At 47.0% G+C, this 20,564-nt stretch overlaps 2 protein-coding genes across 2 annotated transcripts; both read right to left on the bottom strand.

The window, feature by feature from the left end:
* Positions 1 to 9,380: 9,380 nt before the first annotated feature.
* LOC119299578 lies at positions 9,381 to 12,297 on the bottom strand. The gene is made up of 3 exons (XM_037576769.1): positions 11,978 to 12,297; positions 11,694 to 11,773; positions 9,381 to 10,984 (listed from the first exon to the last, which is right to left on the bottom strand). Exon 3 carries the CDS (start codon positions 10,980 to 10,982, stop codon positions 9,747 to 9,749), a length of 1,236 nt encoding a protein of 411 aa, XP_037432666.1. The 5' UTR covers positions 10,983 to 10,984; positions 11,694 to 11,773; positions 11,978 to 12,297; the 3' UTR covers positions 9,381 to 9,746.
* A 3,910-nt stretch (positions 12,298 to 16,207) lies between these two features.
* LOC119297045 (putative F-box protein At3g16210) lies at positions 16,208 to 17,934 on the bottom strand. The gene is made up of 2 exons (XM_037575000.1): positions 17,829 to 17,934; positions 16,208 to 17,756 (listed from the first exon to the last, which is right to left on the bottom strand). Exon 2 carries the CDS (start codon positions 17,719 to 17,721, stop codon positions 17,275 to 17,277), a length of 447 nt encoding a protein of 148 aa, XP_037430897.1. The 5' UTR covers positions 17,722 to 17,756; positions 17,829 to 17,934; the 3' UTR covers positions 16,208 to 17,274.
* Between the last annotated feature and the right edge of the window lie 2,630 nt (positions 17,935 to 20,564).

Below are 20,564 nucleotides of genomic sequence, written 5' to 3'. Positions count from 1 at the left end.
ATATTCATCGAAACGGATGATTTTTTTCTGGACAAAGCAAGCTGCACTGCAGCCCTCAAAGAAACTACTTCAACATACAGCTATGGGTAATCAGAGGCTAAAAAGCAGATGGTTTGGGATAATATTCTTGAGAACTTATAATAAGTCATCCGAGGTCACGAGTCAGCTCTCAGAAATCAACCAGCCCAACTTGTTATCCTGAATATTGTGTTGTGTATTTATAACTCACAAGGTTGCTGAAAATTTCTTATCACGATATCAGTTTTTTTAGATTCCTTTGATGCACATCCAACAAGCAGATTACTACATTGGTCTGTATGGCTCATGTGCTAGGCTGAGCTGTGGTATTGCTAAGTAGGGCTGGAAGTTTTGTATTGACAACCTAATTCGTTGATTTTCAGTGTCACTCTGTTATTTGACACTGCTAGTATGTATCCCAACCTCTATTGCTCTTGTGTAAATACATTTTCTCTAGAGGGCAGGAAAAAGTGACTACACATCCACCTTTTTGTTTGTGAATCCCTGTTTGTATCTGTTGAATGCAGGTCTTCATAATGACTTAACACATGGTATAATCTAGGTCGGGATGATATATGTGTGTGTGTGTGTGTGTGTGTATATGGAACACTTCTAATAGGGAAGAACGTCAGTGCATACCTAGATTTTTCACCTGTTAGCACTTAGCACGCATGAATCACTTGTAAAAAACAGAAATGAGCAGACTAGTACTGTTGGGAAATTAATTAGAAGCATTGGCAGGATGTGCAAAACAAGAATTTGAAGAGTGCATATATAACATGAATGTTCATCTTTGGATAACGAGTATGTTAATAAGACATCTACTTATACAACTACATTTCATCATTCCTAGAGGATAAAAGACATGGTAGTACCGTGGTGTAGAAACTGGTGTACGGGAAAATGCTGCCATAGATTCCTTTCTCGGACACCTCATCAAACTGCATAGACTTGAGATGGAGCATGTAGACGCAATCATACACATAAATGAAAACCACATCAGCATCTTCAGCAAAACCAATTGTCCTCACAGGAACCGTCTTACACCTCAGCACCACATTCGGTGCAAAAAACTTGTTCAGATCAATGGCTCTGTGAAGCGTCCAGACTGGCGTGCCGTCAATGGTGGTCACCCTTGAGAACAGATGGACATGGAGAATGAGATCATCAACCGCTGCAAGACCAAGGCCTCCATCCTCGGCCGGCATGAGGACAATGCCGTCATAGTAGCAAATATCGTTTGGCACCTCACTTGTATCCAAGTTATGCTTAGCCAAATCAAGTTCAAGGATGCAACCGGCGCTCATTGGCCAGTAGAGCGTGTTTCCGATCAGAGTCGTTGGGTACGACACAACTTCCTCTAGCGTGGAGACGGAGATGACGTCTCCCCAGATGCCGGTCTCAGACGAGTAGACGCAGGCGGAGGTCAGATCAGCATCGACGCCGTGGGTGAACGTCATGGCCACGAGGAACGGGCAGTCGAGACGGTCCTCGTTGCCGGCCGCGCGGAGAACCGCGGCGTTGAAGCCGCGTCCGCAATCGTACTCATCGAGCGCTGGCGGCGGCCGCGGCAAGCAGCGCTGCTCGCCGGACATTAGGTGCCAGACGAGGAGATTGCCGGAGTTCCTGTTTTGGAGGGCGAGGCCGTGGCGGCAGTCCAAGGCCCACCAAGAGTCGTGGGACATCGTGGAGGAGGGGACTGCGGCGAAGGCGTCGGAGGTGGGGACGAAGAGGGGAGGCCCCGTCTGGTTGTTGAGGAAGCCGAGCACGGGAGGCGCCCCGTGGAAGGCGCGGAAGCGGCGGAGGAACCTAGCGTCGTGGACCAGGCGGCGCCAGTGCTTGGAGACGAGGGAGGCGCGGAGGAGGTAGGTTGGCTCAGGCGGTAGCCGCAGGAGGATCTCCAGGAGGAGGTCGTCATGCGGAAGCGGAAGAGTAAGAGGCGGAGGCGAACCGGCGCTGCGGCCGGAGAGGTTACCCCTAACTGGGAGTCGTTCGCCGCCGCCGGAGAGGGAATCCATGTCGATTAGAGGGGGGAGTCAGGGGTTTTAAGGTATGGCTCTTCACTTTTTTTAGGAGCACTTTTTTTTGGGTATTATTACACCGTAATGTACGGTCTTCGACACATCTACTACCACTATAAAAAGAAGAGAGGGGCAGATTCAAACAATCACATCCATCCATCATTAACATCTAATGGTTCTTAATCCTCCGATGTTTAACGCTACCAACCACGCATTACGCCACTATAATCCATCGATCGCTAATTTGCCCGTCGTTAAACAAAAACCGCTGCCCTCACTCGACCGCACGACCTCTCTCGCCCCCTCCTCTTCCTCCCCCGCCGTTACTCCCGCAGCCTCGCGCCGCCTTAGCCGCAGGAGCCGCCCCGCCGCGCCCGTTGCCCCGGGAGCCGCCCCGCCGGGGAGACCCGCCGCAGGTCGCCGCCCTTCTCTGCGGGAGAGCCGGAGCCGCCGCCTGTCGCGCGCCGGGGGAGCCCGTCGCAGGTCGCCGCCCTTCGCCGCGGGAGAGCCGGAGCCGCCGCCCTTCTCTGTGGGAGTCGCCGACAGTCGCATCCCGTCGCACGCTGGGGAAGAGCCGCCCCAGGTCGCCGCCCTTCGCCATGGGAGAGCCGGAGCCGCGGAGCCGCCGCCCGTCGCGCGCCTGCCTCTCCTCCTCTGCTACCGCAGGTACGCCGACGCCTCCCTCCCCCATCAAGCGCGTGGCTGCCGACCTGATTGACGAGGCTGAGCGGATGAAATTTCTCACCCCCAATCCCAGTCCGCGCTGCCGCCTGACCCTCCGCCGCCGCTCCTCCTCTTGGCCCTCGCCCCATGCACATCGTCATCGCCCAGATCGCGCCCACCCTCCAACCCAAACGCCCCATCTTTCCCGCGGTTGTCGGACGCCGCGTCATCCCGCCGTGAACGCCCGTCGCTGAACCCTTAGGCATACAACTCGACGGAGCCGCACATGCCGTTGACGAGCATGCGGAATCCGCCGCCCAAGCTCTGTTTACCAAGACATCGTCGCGGGCTCGCTGTTCCTCTGCAAATCGACGTCCGCTCCTCCCCCATGACTCTCTCCCCGCCGGCTGTGACATCCCGGACACTGCTTATCCGCTCTTTACCCTGGCGTCCGGCTGCCTACTACGTCAGGTTCCCGTTTCAGCGACGGTGGTCAGTGCAATTCTGCACCGTGCTTTGCTTTGCCCCGTCGGCAGATGCAGTGCGCGTGTGTGCACTGGCCTCGAGTCTAGCTTGGAGGCGGCGAGGTGGCTAGGCAGCGCTGCTTGCTCTGTTTCTACTGGCGCTGCTTGTTGTACCTGCTTCTTGTAAGTTCTTGCTCTAGCTGATGCCTGTACGTTTTGGATGTCGGCAAAAAGTTTGCAATGCAAGTGGCAGGTGACAACTTATATAATTCGGAATTTTGTTATATCCACTTAACCACTTGGTGTAAATCTGATAGGTACTTATAAACTGCTTTTGATGTGTTTTCCTCGTGAACAAATGTAAATGATATTAGAACTGAAATTTTATAAGGCTGTGTACTTAAAAGTTTAGACTGATTCGATGCATCTTTAAAGACTGAATTACAGGATGTGTGCTATGGTTCACACATACTCCCTCCGTTCGGAATTACTTGTCTCGGAAGTGGATGTATCTAGATCTAATATACGTCTAGATACATCCATTTCTGCGACAAGTAATTCCGAACGGAGGGAGTAATACCTTGCTATTTAGATATTCTGCCTATTAGTGAAGTTTGATTAATCCGTTGATGTATATGGGTTTGTGTAAACTGAAATTGTGTGCGTAGCCTGATTTATGGAGCAATGGATAATAAGGTGTGAACTATATATTTTATTTGAGTCAAGGATTGTTGAGTACCATAATTAATCCATTATTTTTTTCCATCTTGCAGCTCTTTGTGAGCTGGGCTATGTGGCGGCATCTATGATAAGTATCGCTACTAAGGGATGCTTGTTCACGTGAGGCAAAATTCGTCGTCTTCGATTTAACTAAAATCATGCTATAGCTTGATATGTACACCTCAATGAATGGTAGTTCTCCATTTATAAGTAGAGTCAAACATCATTATGCCCAATTTATATGCGTTGATTTGCCTGATGCCATGTCATGATTTTCATTACCAATATGCATATTTGTCAACCATCGTGTTTATCTCATAGGTGATCTCTTGCCGCATGGCCCTCAGGTGGCCCGGTTTGGCTCAGATTTGGGTTGTAGTGCTGCTGGTGTTTGTTGTTTTTTCGTCCGTGTGGCCATCTACTCCCTCCGTTCTCTTATGGCTACGACTGTGAAGCTACTGTAATTCACAAGGTTTTGTACCAGCTTTTTTCACTACTTTCTACTGAGTGTACTGTATTTTTTGCTTTTTTCTTTTCTTACTCTATCGAGTGATATGGTTGGAGAAGTAAAGTGTGTTTATCCTTACATTAAACAAATAGGTGCCATTCAAGTGTTAATACAAGTATCATACTCACCTGTCGAGAATCGAGATCAACAACTGAACTGAAAATCTTTATTTGTTATGTTGTCAGGTGGACGAGGGCTTCAATGTCTTGGCCTGACGTCCACGGACCTAGCTGGATGGTCACCACCACAATTTGTGTCATTCATCAGCGTGCCAAACATAACTGCTCACCACAGAATCGGATGCACCACAAGTATGAACACGCCGCCATCTGCTCACTCCTCCCTCGCCGTAGGTCGGCAAATGATGAGGAACTTCCATCCCATGGTGAGTTTCATTTGCCTTTAGGCGATTTGCCTCAGTAAGTTTGGGCTTTCTACAGTACACTACATTCTACTGACAGTGGATTAGGATTATCCTCGATCCATGACTTTCAATCATTCCTCTGCCATATCGCGCTAGGCTTTAGATTATGGTAATGCAAATCCCTCTCCCTCCACCTCCTCAGTTCGGAATCATTGTTCCTGTAATAGTGAAGATGAAAAACAATTCTAACTGTCCTTTCTGGAAATTGTTTGATGGTGTCCATTGTAGGCTAAGTTTTATTGTTTTCCAAGTTTGAATCAAACATGCTGGTGCCAGTTCTGCCCTTAAAACTTGCACACTCCCCTTAAAACTTGCACACTCCTATATTTCACACACATGAGTTTCTTTAAAAATGCACACGTGGTGTAATGGAGGAGGTTCTGAGTGTGTGATGCCTTCTTTGTCTCCTCTTTGCTAGGTTCAGGGCTAGGTATTGTGGCATTTGAGATATCGCATTAAGCCCTCCAACTCTCTAGCAAAATTATGTTTACATTATTCGTAGGTACTACAAAAAATTTGGTATAAACGATGGATGCCTCGGTGGTGATACTGAATCAAGAGATATAGCTTCTAATGAGAAAGGTGTGGTAACTCTTTAATTGAAATGCCTAATTTGACCCCCCCCCCTCTTTACTAGGATCAGGGCTAGGTACTGCGGCATATGAGATATCGCATTAAGCCCTCCAACTCCCTAGCAATATCATGTTTACATTATTCATAGGTACTAAAAAAAATTCAGTATAAATGGTGGGTGCCTCGGTGGTGATACTGAATCAAGAGATACATTTTCAAATGAGAAAGGTGTGGTAACTCTTTAACTGAAATGTTCATGTTACCCAGTATGGTTTGGAAATGAGTCGAAAGAGTGCATTTTTTCAGTATAGGATTGTATGGAACTGAATCATTCTCTTTTGAATAATGCATTTTTATGACGAATTGTCCAATGTTGTTAATGTGCAATAGAAGCATTTTCAAGATTTCAAGAAATAACACTCTGGAATTGCAAAAAACAATGGTGCTCTGCTATTTTTATTCAAACGAGCTATTCTATTTCCTTTCTTCACTTAGATCAACATAGATCATTTTCAAGCAAGAGAATTATAATAGTGCAAGCTCTAGATTGCTGCTTATAATTCAAAATACTCTTTGTTGTCTTGATAAAGTAGTTGTTCACTTGCAGGATGTGGGGTGTGGGGTTACGGTTGGAAGGGATAAACCTTGCTGCTTATCACCAAGCATTTGAAGAAAATGGTGCCAATGGAGAGTGTCTTGAAAGCATCTTCATGTTTACAACCGAACAGACTTATCAGGTTTTGTTATATGAAACAGAGAGATTGTACCACACGTTGTAAAATGTTGATCCACATTACATGTTGGCCCTTACTATGTTTTACGACATATCAAATTCACCACATACACCAATTTGCCCAACAGTTTCCTCCAATGACAACGAGGAAGATAGAGGGAAGGAAAACGAGGAAGATAGGAGGGAAGGAAGGGGGGCGCTAGGGTCGCCACTCATGTCACTCGAGCAAGGGACATGGGGGCCTTTTCTTTCTCGAGAACAAACTTCCATGACTGACACGTCTGCCTTATCTTCTTTGAGCATGAACCTCCACAAATAGCCTCACAAATCTGGTTGTAATATTTATATAGACGTGCGTTGCACGTGCATGCTTACTAGTTCAATGGAAACAAATCAAAGGTGGATTCGGTGGGAAAAAAAATCAAAGGTGGATGGGTAGAGGGACAGTATTATCCTAGTCCATCGGGGTTCAAATCCTGATGTTCGCATTATTCCGGAATTTATTTTAGAATTTTCGGCAATGCGCTTTCAACGGGAGGAGATGTTTCCGTCGACGACGAGGCACATACAGTGACTTCATAAATGCCGTCGGACAACCTCCTCCGCCAACCTATCCATCCTCTGCCATATATACGAACTATAACACACGGTAGTTTTATTCTTTTTCTGAAATTTCAAACGTGATTTTTTTTTGAAAAAAGTGTTTTTGAAACGCAAATATTTTCTGGGAATCTCAAGCATTTTTTAAGACAAAAACTAAATTGAAAATGCAAACATTTCTTGCATTTATGGAAAAAATTGAAAAGGTGAACATTTTAGAAGAAATAAGAACAAAATTAAAAATGCGAAACATTTTGGAAATTACAAAAAAAACACAATTTTCTTGAAGTTTCCAAAAGAATTTCAGAATTTGTGAACAATTCTTAAAACATGAACATGTTTTGAGTTTGTGAACAAATTTTGGAAATATGGACATTTTTTCAAATTCCAAACACTTTTTGAATTTGTGGACAAATTTTGAAAACACAAACACTTTTCGAATTCATGAAATTATCAAAAAGGATTTTTTTTAATTCCTGAACATTTTTAAATTTGTGAACAAATCATAACAATGTCAAGATTTTTGAAATTTGGAAATTCCACTTTTGAATTTTTGATCATTTTTTGAAAATAAGCGAACAATTTTTGAAATTCTAAAGTTTGGGAATTTCTGAACATTTATGGAAATGGCTGAACAAAAATTAAAACAAAAACAATCTTTTGAAAGTTTATACAAATTTCAAAAAATGTGAACATCTGTTGAAAAAGAAAAATAAACTTGAAAAGGAAAAAAGAAAATAAAAAAGTAAAGTAAACAGAAAATAGAAAAAAACGAAAATGAAAGAAAAATAAGAAAGGAGAGAAAAGAAATAAAAGCAGAAAAAGGGAAAAATAAGAAAAGAAAGAGAGAAAGCAGTTCAAGAATCATCTAGAAGCTTCCCAAAACCCAAAAAAAACGGCTGGGAACCTAAGGTCCGCAAACGGGATCGCAGAAATGCTTAATGGGTCGGCCCAGCTCACCGCTAGATCGCCAACTCTTGTGCGATAGCTCGACAGTTTTGACACATAATGCGTCATATAGGGTTTTCCCTATCGGTCGACAAGCAGTCGGCATGTGGAGGCTGCCGATGTCACAACAACCAGGCTTGTATCTCGATTTGAGCTTTCGGCAGGCCTGCATCCCAGCGCGTGGGATGCTTCCCCGGTGCGTTTCCCCCCGGGTGGCTAGCTGGCCTTTGGTGCGCGGAGGGATTCAGCGGTTCTACGGCGTGATCAACTGCTCTGGTGGGCGGTTGCTTGGTTGATGATTGGTCTGCAATTGAGATGCATGGTGGCTCCTGTCGGGATGGTGGTCTGCTGTAGTGTTGGTCTAGACCTTCTTCCTAGGCTAGCACCATCCGTGGTGCTCTGGCCAGTGCTTTGTGTTGCAGCGCATTTGCTAGTTCTTTGTGTGGTGGTGGTGGTGTGTTTGGAGACGTCGTTCCGGGCATAGGTCGTCGGTTCTCCGGACGTAAGTCCTGCTCCACTTCAGTCGGGGCTGTTGGTGAACGATGCCTTTGGGTGTGGTTTTCCTTGTTGAAGGCATCACACAGGGTAACCAATACCTTTCCCAACTGAAAATCTTGTCTCCTAGTGAAAACCGTGTGTGATGGTGCCGCCCGAGGCATCATTACTTCGTTGGAAGCATTGTCGTGGAGTTTAATCTTGCGATGGGAGCACTGGGTCAGTGGTTGTGTGGTTGTTCTAGAACAGTCAATGATGTGGTGAGCATGGAGTCGTTGGTGGTGCATCCGGTTGGGGCTTGTCGCTTGACCGACGGTGAGCATCTTGCACATGCAAGGAGTGTCAGGCGAGCTATGTGAGTCGACCTCGTGGAATTGGAGAGACATAGGTTCGCTCTGTTGGCGAAGGCCAAGGGGGAGTAGTAGTGTTTTTGAGAAAAGAGGGGGAAAGTTAGGGCCTTGTTTTCGGGGAGGGAGCAGTAGTTTTTGTGTGTTCCTCGTTTGATCAGTAGCCTAAACACCAACTTTCTCGGTAACTTCGATTTTCTCAGTGTAAATCGCACTTCTTACCAACAGGGCTGGAGGCAAAGAGACTACACTTCAATCGGATTGCGGTACCTTGGAAGCAATGGTGTAGAACCCATTATCAGGCGAGTGCTATGCATATTTTAACCATTTTTCATGGGACACATGCAGATGAAGGTCGTCGGACTTGGTGAAGTGATAGAGAAGGAGGAAATAAATCTGTGCGCATCAACAAATCCATTGCAGAAGATCTCTGTGTCTGAAAATATTCAAATACAGTTAGTCTATCATCACTCTGGGACTGGAACATCAGGACATGCATTCCCGGTGCAGTCCATGACCTGAACCAAATTAGGGGCAGCAGGATCACTGCACTTACCATCAGCTGCACACAGGCAAGAATTTCAGCAACAAACCACCAAAAACAGGAAGATAAGAGAACTGCAGCAAACCACATCAAGGAAATGCAAACTTGGCACAGACGACCGCAAATCCAGATTTTCAGTCCAGGGAGCATAGCAGAATGCCTCGTTCACAAGAAACCAGTTGAACTGAACACAAAAACCAATGCCATAATGCATGCCGTTGACAGTGCCACGGCAGTGACAATCAGAGCAGTGATTATTTATTTATTGCTAACACATCCAAAAACCAACAGAGCAAACAAATACATTAACAAATTGAAAAAATTCTGACCAGCTTCTCTTTTATTGCAGAACCATTTCAAGATATGAACATTTACAGAAACAAATGTGTGCAAGGAGAGAGTATATGGCAGTTAGGCAACTCCAGATCATTAGTTAGTGCTGAATGACACAATCTCATGCTTGTGCATTCAACTGAGCAAAGGTGCTGTACTGTGCAGCAACCAAGCAACTGCATAAGATCCTTGGCCTTTACTGCCATGAAAATTTGCCGGTCAAGAGAAGGATCAGTGCAAAGCTTGTGACTATTTACAAATGGACAAATTGGAAGTTTTGCTATCAGGCTGATTGACTATACACAAAAGTGAAGGGACTGTAGCAGTTCAGATGACTGTGTGCATCGGCATTGGCTCAGTGAACACTGCTTGCAACACGCCACGGCTCAGGTTCAGATTTCAAGCCCGAGAAAATAGTGATGTCAGTGAGACCTGGAAGTCGGAGATCAAGAAACTTGGCGCCCAATTCAAGCTTCTGCTTTTGCTCTTTCATCACAACAGAATCAGGGCTTTCGGCGAACCCATGACGGCGATCATTGGATCTAGGAAGGTGCCACCTCATGTGGCCTCCCAACGCTGACCCTGACCCAAATGACTTCCCACAGGCATTACACTGGTGCCTCTTGACCTTCACTGCAGCTGAAAGATCAGCACACTTCATCTCAACTGAATTGTCAGTTCTTTGCTTCTTCCTAAGCTCAGCATCTCCAGCCAGCACATGATCAAGCACATTCAGCTCTACCTCCTCAAGAACAATGGAGATCAAGGTGTTGTCCTTCTCAGGAATATTGGCGATCAAACTTCTTTCCTTCTTGTCAACATTGGGGATCAAGCTGCTGTCCTTCTCACATTGTCCAAAGCAATCCTCACAAGCTGAATTCTTGGCAATGTTAGGGATCAAAGTTTTTTCCTTGGCAACATTGGGGATCAAGTTGGTGTCCATAACACATTGCCCATAGCAAATATCATAAGATGAACACTTGCAACCTTTCGGCTTCTTGAACTCAGCAGATCGAACCAGTTGATGACCAAAAGCATTCAGCTTCACATCCTTCGACACATTGGGGGGCAAACTGTCCATAACTTCTGTATAGCAATCTTCATTAGCTGAAATCTTGCTAGAATGCTCTGAAAGCAGCAGGAGAGAGGCTGCAGCATCCATCTCATTAAACTTGAGTGGTGGTGCCCCCCTCTTTGACCGCTTGCGCTTCACAGGGGATAACAGGACATTGCAGCCACCACCAGCAATGGCCCGAGCTTCCATCAGCCCAGCTGCTTCTTCGACGGGCTTACTCAGGACGTTCTTCTCCCCATGCTCTCTCATGTGCTTCCTCAGAGAATCGCAGGCAGAGAACACCTTTGAGCACAGCTGGCATTGTGTTCCTGAGAACCACAGCAAAATCTCCTCATCACTTGGACTCAGCAGCGACACATTCAAGTCGACAACAGTGGCAGGAGGGCTTGGTGTTCCCTTTGGCTGCTTCACTTTGCGCCAGTGGAGTGACATGTGGCCTCCAAGAGCCCTCCCTGAAGGAAAGTTCTTATAGCACTTGTTGCACACATGCTTCGGAGATCTTCCTCGTGGTGCCATATCTAAAACCATTGCAAAGATGCACTAAGTCAGAACACAGAGAGATGAACTGAACATTAACTCACTAATCTTTTTCCACAACATGTGGAGTGGAAGGCAAAGTGCATTATAACATTATTACAGCATATGCATCAAAATGAACTATTGCATCTAACTGAAAAAACTACAGAACTGCTCCACCACCACTACTGAAGAATAAGGAAGCAATAAATTTGCCTCTACAACATCAGAAAAAATCCGCAGGTCTGTAAACAACAGGGGAGTCGAATCACAATCTACAGCCCGAACTGAAGTCTTCCCTGACAGATTAATCAGAAGCACAAGTAGGTTTTAGGGGGGCAAAATAGTTTATAAGATGCTGCTTTTTTAAAAGCACTGTGAAACAAGCAGCCATGATGTGATAGTTTGAGGAATGACAATAACATGCGCTAGCAATGACAAGTTGCAACAACATGTGAAATTCTCACACCATCACGAGGTTTAACAAATACTGTGAATCTGAATCATAGCAATGTAGCGCGGTAACTAACTAAGGACACAGTGATACGCTACATTCAGCACACAAACAATGATACGCTCAGCTCACAATTTCTTGCCCCTTTGGAGCATTTGCACAAACACGGAGACCGCATTTGATCAGGCATTACAGGAAACGGAAGAACGCGCGGTAATAACATCAGAAACTGGTGAAATGGAATGGGATTTTTTTACCTGGAGGCTCGAGTTCCTGTCTCGTGAACCCGGGGGTGCAGTTTCGGATTGCTCAGGGAATGCAAGGGAGGGCTTGATCGCTGAAACGAGATTGCAGGAACCGGATTAGAACGCAGCGGAAGCAAACACAGACGATTAATCCAGGAGCAAGCACTAAACCGCCCGGATTCCGAAACCAGAGACGCAATTCGATCAAATTCAGTGAGGAATCGGAGAGATTCGCCAGCCAGCGACGCCGATCAATCCAGCACCAGTAAGCGAGGCAACTGAGCTCGGGAACCCACCTCGAACAGCTCCCGATCGAGGAGCTCCCCGGAGAGGATGGGATCGTCGAGCGTCGCAGCTTAGTCCCGTGCGGCTCTCCGCGGCGGCCTCCGCCTCCCCTCCCCCCGGTAGGGCACGGCGGTACCCCTCTCTGCTGGCGGGTGTGTGTGAGACCGGGAATGCGCGCGCGCGGGCGGTGGCCTGGGGGTAATTATAGCCGGCCGAGGGGTAGGAATGTGGACTGGTCCCAGTACCAAGTTCATGGTCGATTCAGGCGTCGCGGGCGTGTGAGAGGGGGGAGGGAGTCGCCGGCTTTGCCTGAGCAGGTGTTCTGGGGCTGGGGGGCAGAGGAGGGGCGGAGAGCCGGAGGCGAAGGCTTTTGGAGAAGGATGAAGAGATGGTTTTTGCGGCTGGGATCGGGACACCAGGCACCATCGGACGGTTACTTATTGCTCAGTGAAACACGTCTTTTTTTTTGTCTTCTTTTGAATGTTGCTAATTTTTTTTTGAATGTTGTTTTTTTTAGCAAAGGCCAGTGAAACACATAGTGGCCTGCCTCCAAAGGTGGCCAAATGGTCCGGTCCTGGTGTGTTGGCCTGATAGCCCGCGTGTCTGGCGCACCATGGGCCTGGCCCGGCACGTTTAAAATCGGGTTGTACCTGGGCTGTGAGTTTCAACACAAGTGCCAGCACGGCACGACCCATTTACTTTTTAAATATTTTTTCAGGTTTTTTTATATATATTAGCCACCCCAAAAGAACCCAAATAGGCCCAAAACAGCCCAAAATCAGACGGCCTAGTGGGCTAAACGTGTTAGCGGGCCAGCCTGCTTTCCTTGTTGTGCCATGCGTGGACCAGGAAGCGTGGCACGAGTACCGGCACGACATGCCCCGTGTATTAGACGTGCCTCGATGGGTCGTGCCGTGTCGGCCCATCTAGCCATGTCTGCCTGCCTCCATGTTAAAGCTGGCCATATGGCCCGTGCCTCGTGGGTCGGCCTGCGGGCATGGATTTTTAGCCAAGCAGACAATTAAAAAGGTCTGGGCCGACAGTCAGTCTGCCATGGAACAAGGCCGATCCCCAAGGCCAGGCCTTAAGGCTAGGTATGACATGGTCCTTTTTTAATTGTGGGGCCTTTTGGGGGTTGTTTGAGCTTCTGTGAACATGTGTTTTGGCCTTCTTAGGGCTATTTTGACTTTTCTAGCGTGGGCCGGCCTGCAGCCATGCCGTGTTGTGCTAATTCTGAAAGCTAAGTTTTCAGGTCGGATGGCACAACCCTTCTATAAAAGGGCCGATATTGGTCGCGTCGTGCCATTCCTTTTTACAGTGGGGTTGCGCCATGTTGTGTCGGCCAGGTCTATATGGTCAGGTTTGACCCATGCAGAATTGGCTAATGTAGGATCGCTAAAGCACGATTTAGTGTCGTTGTAACTGATTTGGATGTCGTATAGTCTGTTATTTTAAATCTTGCATAAGTCACATAATTCACCATATTGGTTAAATAATTGCAATTTCTAGTAATGTGCTCATGTTTTTGCTAGTGGAGAAAAAGGTAGTTCTAGGATGCAATTCTATCACCTGAATCAAAAGAATTCATTGTATCGGATAAGGCTCCCGGTGCAAAGTGCAAGGTCAATTGAAAGGCCGTTTGTCGCATGTATGAGTATGGTGGAATTGGGGTGCTCAACACTGACAATTTTGATCGTGCTTTGCCTTTGTGTTAGCCTTGGTATGTGGAAGGAGCCAAACAAGTTATGTGGTCATGACACATAGTAGCATAATATTTTTTATGATACTTTAGCATATGATACTCAAATCTCTCTTTCTACTTTTAATTTTATGTCATCTCATCAAACTGCTTAGTTGGGATGCATAATACTAGTTATGATTATATCTGGTCATAACTCTGGCCGGGCCTAAAAAAGCTTGCGGCAGAAAACCTAGGCCCAGGCTTTGCTTGGGCCAGCCTTCGGGCCTAGATTTCAGGGCTAAGCCTGGCCCGTCAGTGGAAAAGCCCGTTGGGCCTCTTACCTAAAACACACATATGTCAAGCCCAGACCCGGTCCGCCATGTCATTCGGGCTCAAAACCTAGGCCCAGGCCCGGCCTGTGGGCAAGACCGGGTCGGGTCGGGCTGGGTTTCCCATGTTCAAGTATAGTTATGATACTCACACTCTCGCAAGTCTAAGGAAAGAGAAGATGTCAAGTTACCGAGGTGGCTAGTGATGTCAGACGAAGGGCCCCTGCATGCCCATTCTGATGATGGTGTGTGTGTGTGCGCTATTGTGCACAACTGCGGTGTAACGAATACAGGCAGATGAGCACCCAAGTACATGACTGGTGACTCTTGAGAATACATCCAGAGTTGTGGACCAAGAACTCATGTAGAGTTGGACAGCGCACGTCGACGACAGGAATGCTCCCTCCCCTATGAACAAGGTACCTGGGGAACGGTTGTTGAGACAAGTTGCTTGCAACAGTTGTTGTTGTAGCCACCAAGATCACTACATTGTTAGTCGCCACAACTATCGTTGTTGCCTCGTCCCCTGCAGTCTTAGGGCCATGGAGATGCGGCGAACCCCCGTCCTTGCCGGCAGGAGGGCTCCTACTTCGTTTTAGGTGTCTTTTTATGTTTAGTTAGGGTTTATGTCCTTCTCAAGAAGGCGGGGCGGTGACGGCTCCCTGGAGATTGGATAAGGCTTTCCCCGTCTATTCCCCATTCTAGCGGTGCGTCTAGCGACGTTAGAGGGCGTGTGGAGGTGTACCTCGACGAATCTCGCGGATTCGGTCATTGTTTGTCTTCGGTTGATTTGCATGGATTCGGTCTTTGGTCGTTTGCGCTTGTGTATCTACATGTTGGATCCTTCCAATCTACGCTTTCCTTCATCGCCAACGGTTGTTGTTCTGGTGCGTTGTCCCATGGGACCTTATCATGATGACTTCTCAATCGTCTGCTACAACATGGTTTTGTCTAGCTCCTGTGAGGGAGGGGCAATGACGGCGACACACATTCACACATTCGGCTCGCTCTAGTGTTTGTAGTTGTCGCTAGGTGGTTTATGAACGTGAATGTAATTATTTTTCTTGTGCTCTTTATACCATTGATGTTCAGATCGAAAGTTTTTCCAGAAAGAAAAAACTGTCGTTGTTGCCATTGTGACCCGGCCGGTTACTCAACAGTGTCGTCACTGGCGGCAATTTTCCTCGAAGTGAGTGATCAATTCGCTAGAGGCAATGGCAAAATTTCTTCTAAATACGACAGCACTGAAACAAATAAGGAAACCTTTTTGTCCCCACAACAAGCCCAGTATGGAGGTCGGTCACACTGGTCTTCTTAATTGTGATCAAAACACTCAATAAAAGACAATTATAGCTAAATATAAAAGTTGTAGTTCGGGGCAATGTCTTGCAGCATTAGGCTGGTCCGACATCAAACTACCCATGCGGAAAATTTTATCATTTTGCTCAGATGCCAGCAGACAACATACAATTATTTCTGCAAATCTGCATGCAAAAATGCCTGAAAAACTCCATGAAGGCCGCTCTACTAATGTTAAGTTAATGTATCCTGGCATAGGTAGGATCATGAAAGGCTGATGCTGCATGGGCAGGTTCTGAAGCTTGAAGACCTAGTGCAGAAAGACATATGCTGAACAAAACACAGAAGGAAACATACAGTGTGTTGCATAAGACAGGTAGGTTGGGGTCCGATGCTCACAACAGTAGGCTTGAGCATTGTTGCAGTTAGTACCACACTCTAGATCTTACAATGTTGTCAAGAGTTAATAGCCAGTTCCATCTCAATACGGAACCAAGAGATCTATTTGGTGTCAGCGAGAAGAGAACATAGTTATCTTCTCCAGCTCTGCTAAACTAGGCCCAAGCAATCGGCGACTACAAGCAAGATCTGCTCTGGGCGAAGTATGCTAGTATTATAATGTTCTACTAGTTAATAGTTATTTTTAAGCAGCATATAAGCGAAAACTTGGTGTGGAAACCAATATCATGTAACCAACATCAACTAGGAACCTATTGTCCTTCAAAAGAAACTAGGCAGCTTTCAGCATTAATGTAAGCCTTCAGTTTATGTATTCCCATCACATACATCACATATAAACATAATCAGGACCAAGTTCTTCTCAAAACATACACAGGTCTTTAGGAACAAAAAAGTCAGTTAGTACTCACTAATAGGGCCAGGGAAAAAGGAGTAATGTAAGACAATTATAATCATCATGGAGACATAAAAGATAGCATTTGAAGCATTAACACTTCAAAATTATATGCAACTTGGGCAACATCATTTACTAATCTAGCATACATGAAACTACCTGACAAGAATGTCTCAACTGCCTTGCACTATTACTTGGACCAAAAGCATGAGAAGGATACATCCAACCATGGGCATAATATATCACCCAATTCTACTAGATCTAACCAAGTTGCTATCTTCTGTGTAGATGAACGCAACACATTCAGTGCTTGTTTGGGAGTGCCGGTGACTCGGAGAAACAGGGAACATAAGTTACAACATGCATATCTGAAGCATCATTTTTTAATGTCCCAATAACACTCACTAGCTTATTGTCCATGTGATATGATATCATCTTTCGGTTCCAATCCTGAACAATGAAAACCACATTTCCATCTGGATGCATGGCAACCACACTGTAGTCTTTTGTGTCGCCTGTGCGTCTCTTTTCTCTAAACAGCCCCGTAAAGCTCACACTATGCTTCAAGACCCATTCTTGTGTATCATAGCCCTCCAGAACCCAGATGGACAGTCGACCATCAACTGCTTGACTGATGTAGTGCAGGCGCCCTTGGGATTGGGCAACACAACCAGGCTCCAGCCAGTGGAGCCTCTCGGCCATCGTCGGCACTGGGATGATCTTTCGTGTCACCCCTTGCATGTCAACAGCAGCAATCTGACCTTCATCCGAAATTATGAAATGCAGCATGCTGTTGAGAACAGCACAGCAGAAGCTCTCAGGTATTAAGCCCTGAAGGCGCCATCCTTCCAAATCATGCTTGTTCCGGCCACTTTGGACTTGACTCCAGTCACTTTGCGTGTGAGTCCACTTGTCAGTCTCAGAGGAGTAGACGTGCACTGACGTCCGGGACACCTCCTCCTCCTCATCGCCCTCCTCCTCCTCCTCCTCCTCCTCCTCATCATCATCATCATGACCAACCACTAGCTCCTCCTCCTCAAACTTCACCAAGCGCACAAACTCCCACGTGAACTGGACCAGGTGGAAGTGAGAGGAGACGGACGGATCAAAAACCAAATAGTTGAACCTTTTGGGTTGCCGAAGATACTACGGAAGCGGAGGGCCGTCTCTGGGCACCTCCACCCACTGCTTCGTGGCGGGGTTGCATACGACATAGCCCAATAGATTATATGGCCATGCCTCCAGTTTGTGCTCGAAGAGGAGGAGCCCGTTACAGGAATCGGAGAAGTCGAGAGTCCCAATCCCGGGCGATTCCTTCAGGAAGGCGAGGTTACGGTCGATCTGGAGAGGCCCGGATCTATCAAGCAGATTTGTGAAGCAGACACGCTGCCTATGGGTCTCCTTGTCAATGAGGAAGAAGCCTTGTAGGGTTTGGGGGAGTTTCTTGCGGTGGAGGGGATCTTCGATGAGGTCGCGCCATGCCTTCGCGACGCACTTGGAGCGGTAGACGGACCTGGCGGGGACGCGCGCGAGGATCTCCACCAAGGAGTCTTCGGGGAGGCCGGCGCTCGCGCTCCGCTTGGGGCAGTCCATGCCGCCGCCGTCGGTGGGGAGGGAGGAGGAGCGAGCTGCGAAGTGTAGCGATATCAGCGGATGAGATGCGAAAGTGGAATGCGAGGAGAGAGAGGGGGGCAGCTTACCTGCCGCAAGAGATGGTCGAGGTGGGCGGAGATGGCGGCGGCGGCCGGTGGTGCCTCCGCGTCTCGTGGAGGGAGCCTTTTTTTCGAGGGAAAGAAATGGAGGATGGTGCCTGGAAACAACAGAAGAGCATTCATGACTCAGCAGCATCCGGTTAGGTTTTTTTAGAGGAATCTAAAGCCCAGGATTAGGAGATGCTGCAGCCCACATATAGTTTTTTTAGGGAAGCAGCCCACATATAGTTAATTGTCATGGCAGATTCATAACATTTTTTTTCAAACATGGCAAAACTATAAATTTGCATAATGTCCACATGACAATTTTATGAATTTTTTAACGTGTCGCATTGTCAGGACCCGATTCTAAGTCACACCGATCTAGCCTGTAACACCTCATATCACTTTGCGGCCTCACACGGTATTCTCACGGGTGTCGCCTTACCATGGCCCGAGACCGTTTGCGCCTTTTGGCTCACGTATATGATAGTGTCGCTAGCATTCATATGACAGAGAATCCGGACCGACATGACTAGTCGTGAATCCAAAGTGGCACTAACTTACGGGGACATGCATACATGAATCAACATCGAGCATGTCGGTCAGCAGCGTGCGAATCCGGGCTGTAGCACTGGGCTAACAGGACTCCGGGAATCTGAGCTGTAGCAGGCTAGGCAGGACTCCGGATGTCACCGCGTGACATTTCCCCGAAGGGACAGACACAGGAACGAAGTGAATCACATACCGGCCAGTCAAGTGTTCCGGAGCAGTAGTGCTGGGCTAGCAGGACTCCGGTGAACCGGGCTGTAGCGGACTACTATGGCTCATGAAAGCACAAGACTACATTTCCCCATAAGAGAGGCTACCAAGAATAAACAACTAGGTTGTCGGATCCCACACATACCAAACATTTCAACCATACACACAGTATGCTCGATATGTGTAAATACAACATGGCATCACAACATAACTCTACGACTCAAGTATTTATTCATTGGGCTCCAAGGAGCCAAGTATTGCAAACATGGGTCTCATGACCCTACATACAGAGCATGCAAGCAACAAGCACATGCAGAAGCTTAACTTGTCTGAGTACAGACAACTACAAATGAAAAAGGCTGAGAAGCGTGACTATCTACAAGATCCTGCCGAGAGCACAAGATCATAGCTGAGGTAACAAGCTAAACGTCGAAGCCCACGCGGAACTACTAGCGAGACTGAAGTCTCTCTGCAAAACATAAAATAAGCAAACGTGAGTACAAATGTACCCAACAAGACTTACATCAGAACTATCTACATATGCATCATTATCAACAAAGGGATGGTGGGGTTTAACTGCAGCAAGTCAGCTTTAACTCAGTGGCTAACCTGAACTATGACTGCAAGTAACTCTTTTGAGGTGGCGCACACGAGTCCACATATTCACCATATCAATACTCCACTATGGATCCGCTCCCGTCTCCCTACGAGAAGGCCATCCATAGCACTCACGCTTATCTTGCGCATTTTAAAGTATCCACTTTCACTTGTCTATGAACTATGCAAGGGGTCCAAGTTTCCATATCCGAGGAATCCGGCTATTAGAATAGATAATGATAACCCTGCAGGGGTGTACTTCTTCACACACGCTTTCGCCACTTACCACCATGTACACGTTGTGTACCTCGGCAACCTTCAAGCAGAAGCCTGGCGAGGGAGTCGACCACGACCTGACTAACCACACAAGTCTCTCGTCCAGGTTTATCGCCTATTCGGGTTCCATCCGCAAGGAGATTCGGCCGGGGTGTCGCTCACGGCCCCAAACGATGTGTGCAGGGTTCCCAAGCCCACCATCCGGGTGCCACTTGGTACACCGTGCCACTGTGCCTAATCTGTCCCAAGCCCACCTGTACCGGGTGCCACTTGGTAGACTACTAACACTACCTACAAACACCAGAAACTAGTTGCAACTCCTGGACAGAGATCGAGTTGATTAATAAGCCGAGAGGGGCCGAGTTACCGGAACCCAATGTGTGGTAGTAAATGTTCATGGATCACAAGCACAGAACTCAGTTCCTGAGGACGGCTGCAATGAGACAACCTGTAACGCCCTCGATGCGGCTATATCTCCCACGTGTCGAAGCACGACTTAGAGGCATAACCGCATTGAAAGCAATGTCGCAAGTGAGGTAATCTTCACACAACCCATGTGATATATAAGGGAAAAAGATACATAGTTGGCTTACAATCGCCACTTCACACAATACATGAATAAAGCAATTACATTCATCCAAATACACTCAAGGTCCGACTACGGAACCAAAATAAAAGAAGACTACCCCAAATGCTACACAGATCCCTGATAGTCCCGACTGGGCTCCACTACTGATCAACTGGAAACGAAACAACATAACGAACACAATCTTCATCGAGCTCCTCCTTGAGCTTGGTTGCGTCATCTGCAAGGTTCAACGGCACATGCAAGCTAGTTTGGAAGTATCTGTGAGTCACGGGGACTCAGCAATCTCACACCCTCGCGATCAAGACTATTTAAGCTTACAAGTAAGATAAAGGTATGATGTGGAGCTGCAGCAAGCGACTAGCATATATGGTGGCTAACATACGCAAATGAGAGCGAGAAGAGAAGGCAAAAGCATGGTCGATAAACTATGATCAAGAGGTGATCCAAGTCTACTTACATCAAGCATAACTCCAACACCGTGTTCACTTCCCGGACTCCGCCGAGAAGAGACCATCACGGTT

This window comes from Triticum dicoccoides, chromosome 5A (genome assembly GCF_002162155.2).
Source record: "Triticum dicoccoides isolate Atlit2015 ecotype Zavitan chromosome 5A, WEW_v2.0, whole genome shotgun sequence".
In the NCBI taxonomy this organism is placed as follows: domain Eukaryota; kingdom Viridiplantae; phylum Streptophyta; class Magnoliopsida; order Poales; family Poaceae; genus Triticum; species Triticum dicoccoides.
This window is presented reverse-complemented; position numbering and strand designations above follow the sequence as displayed.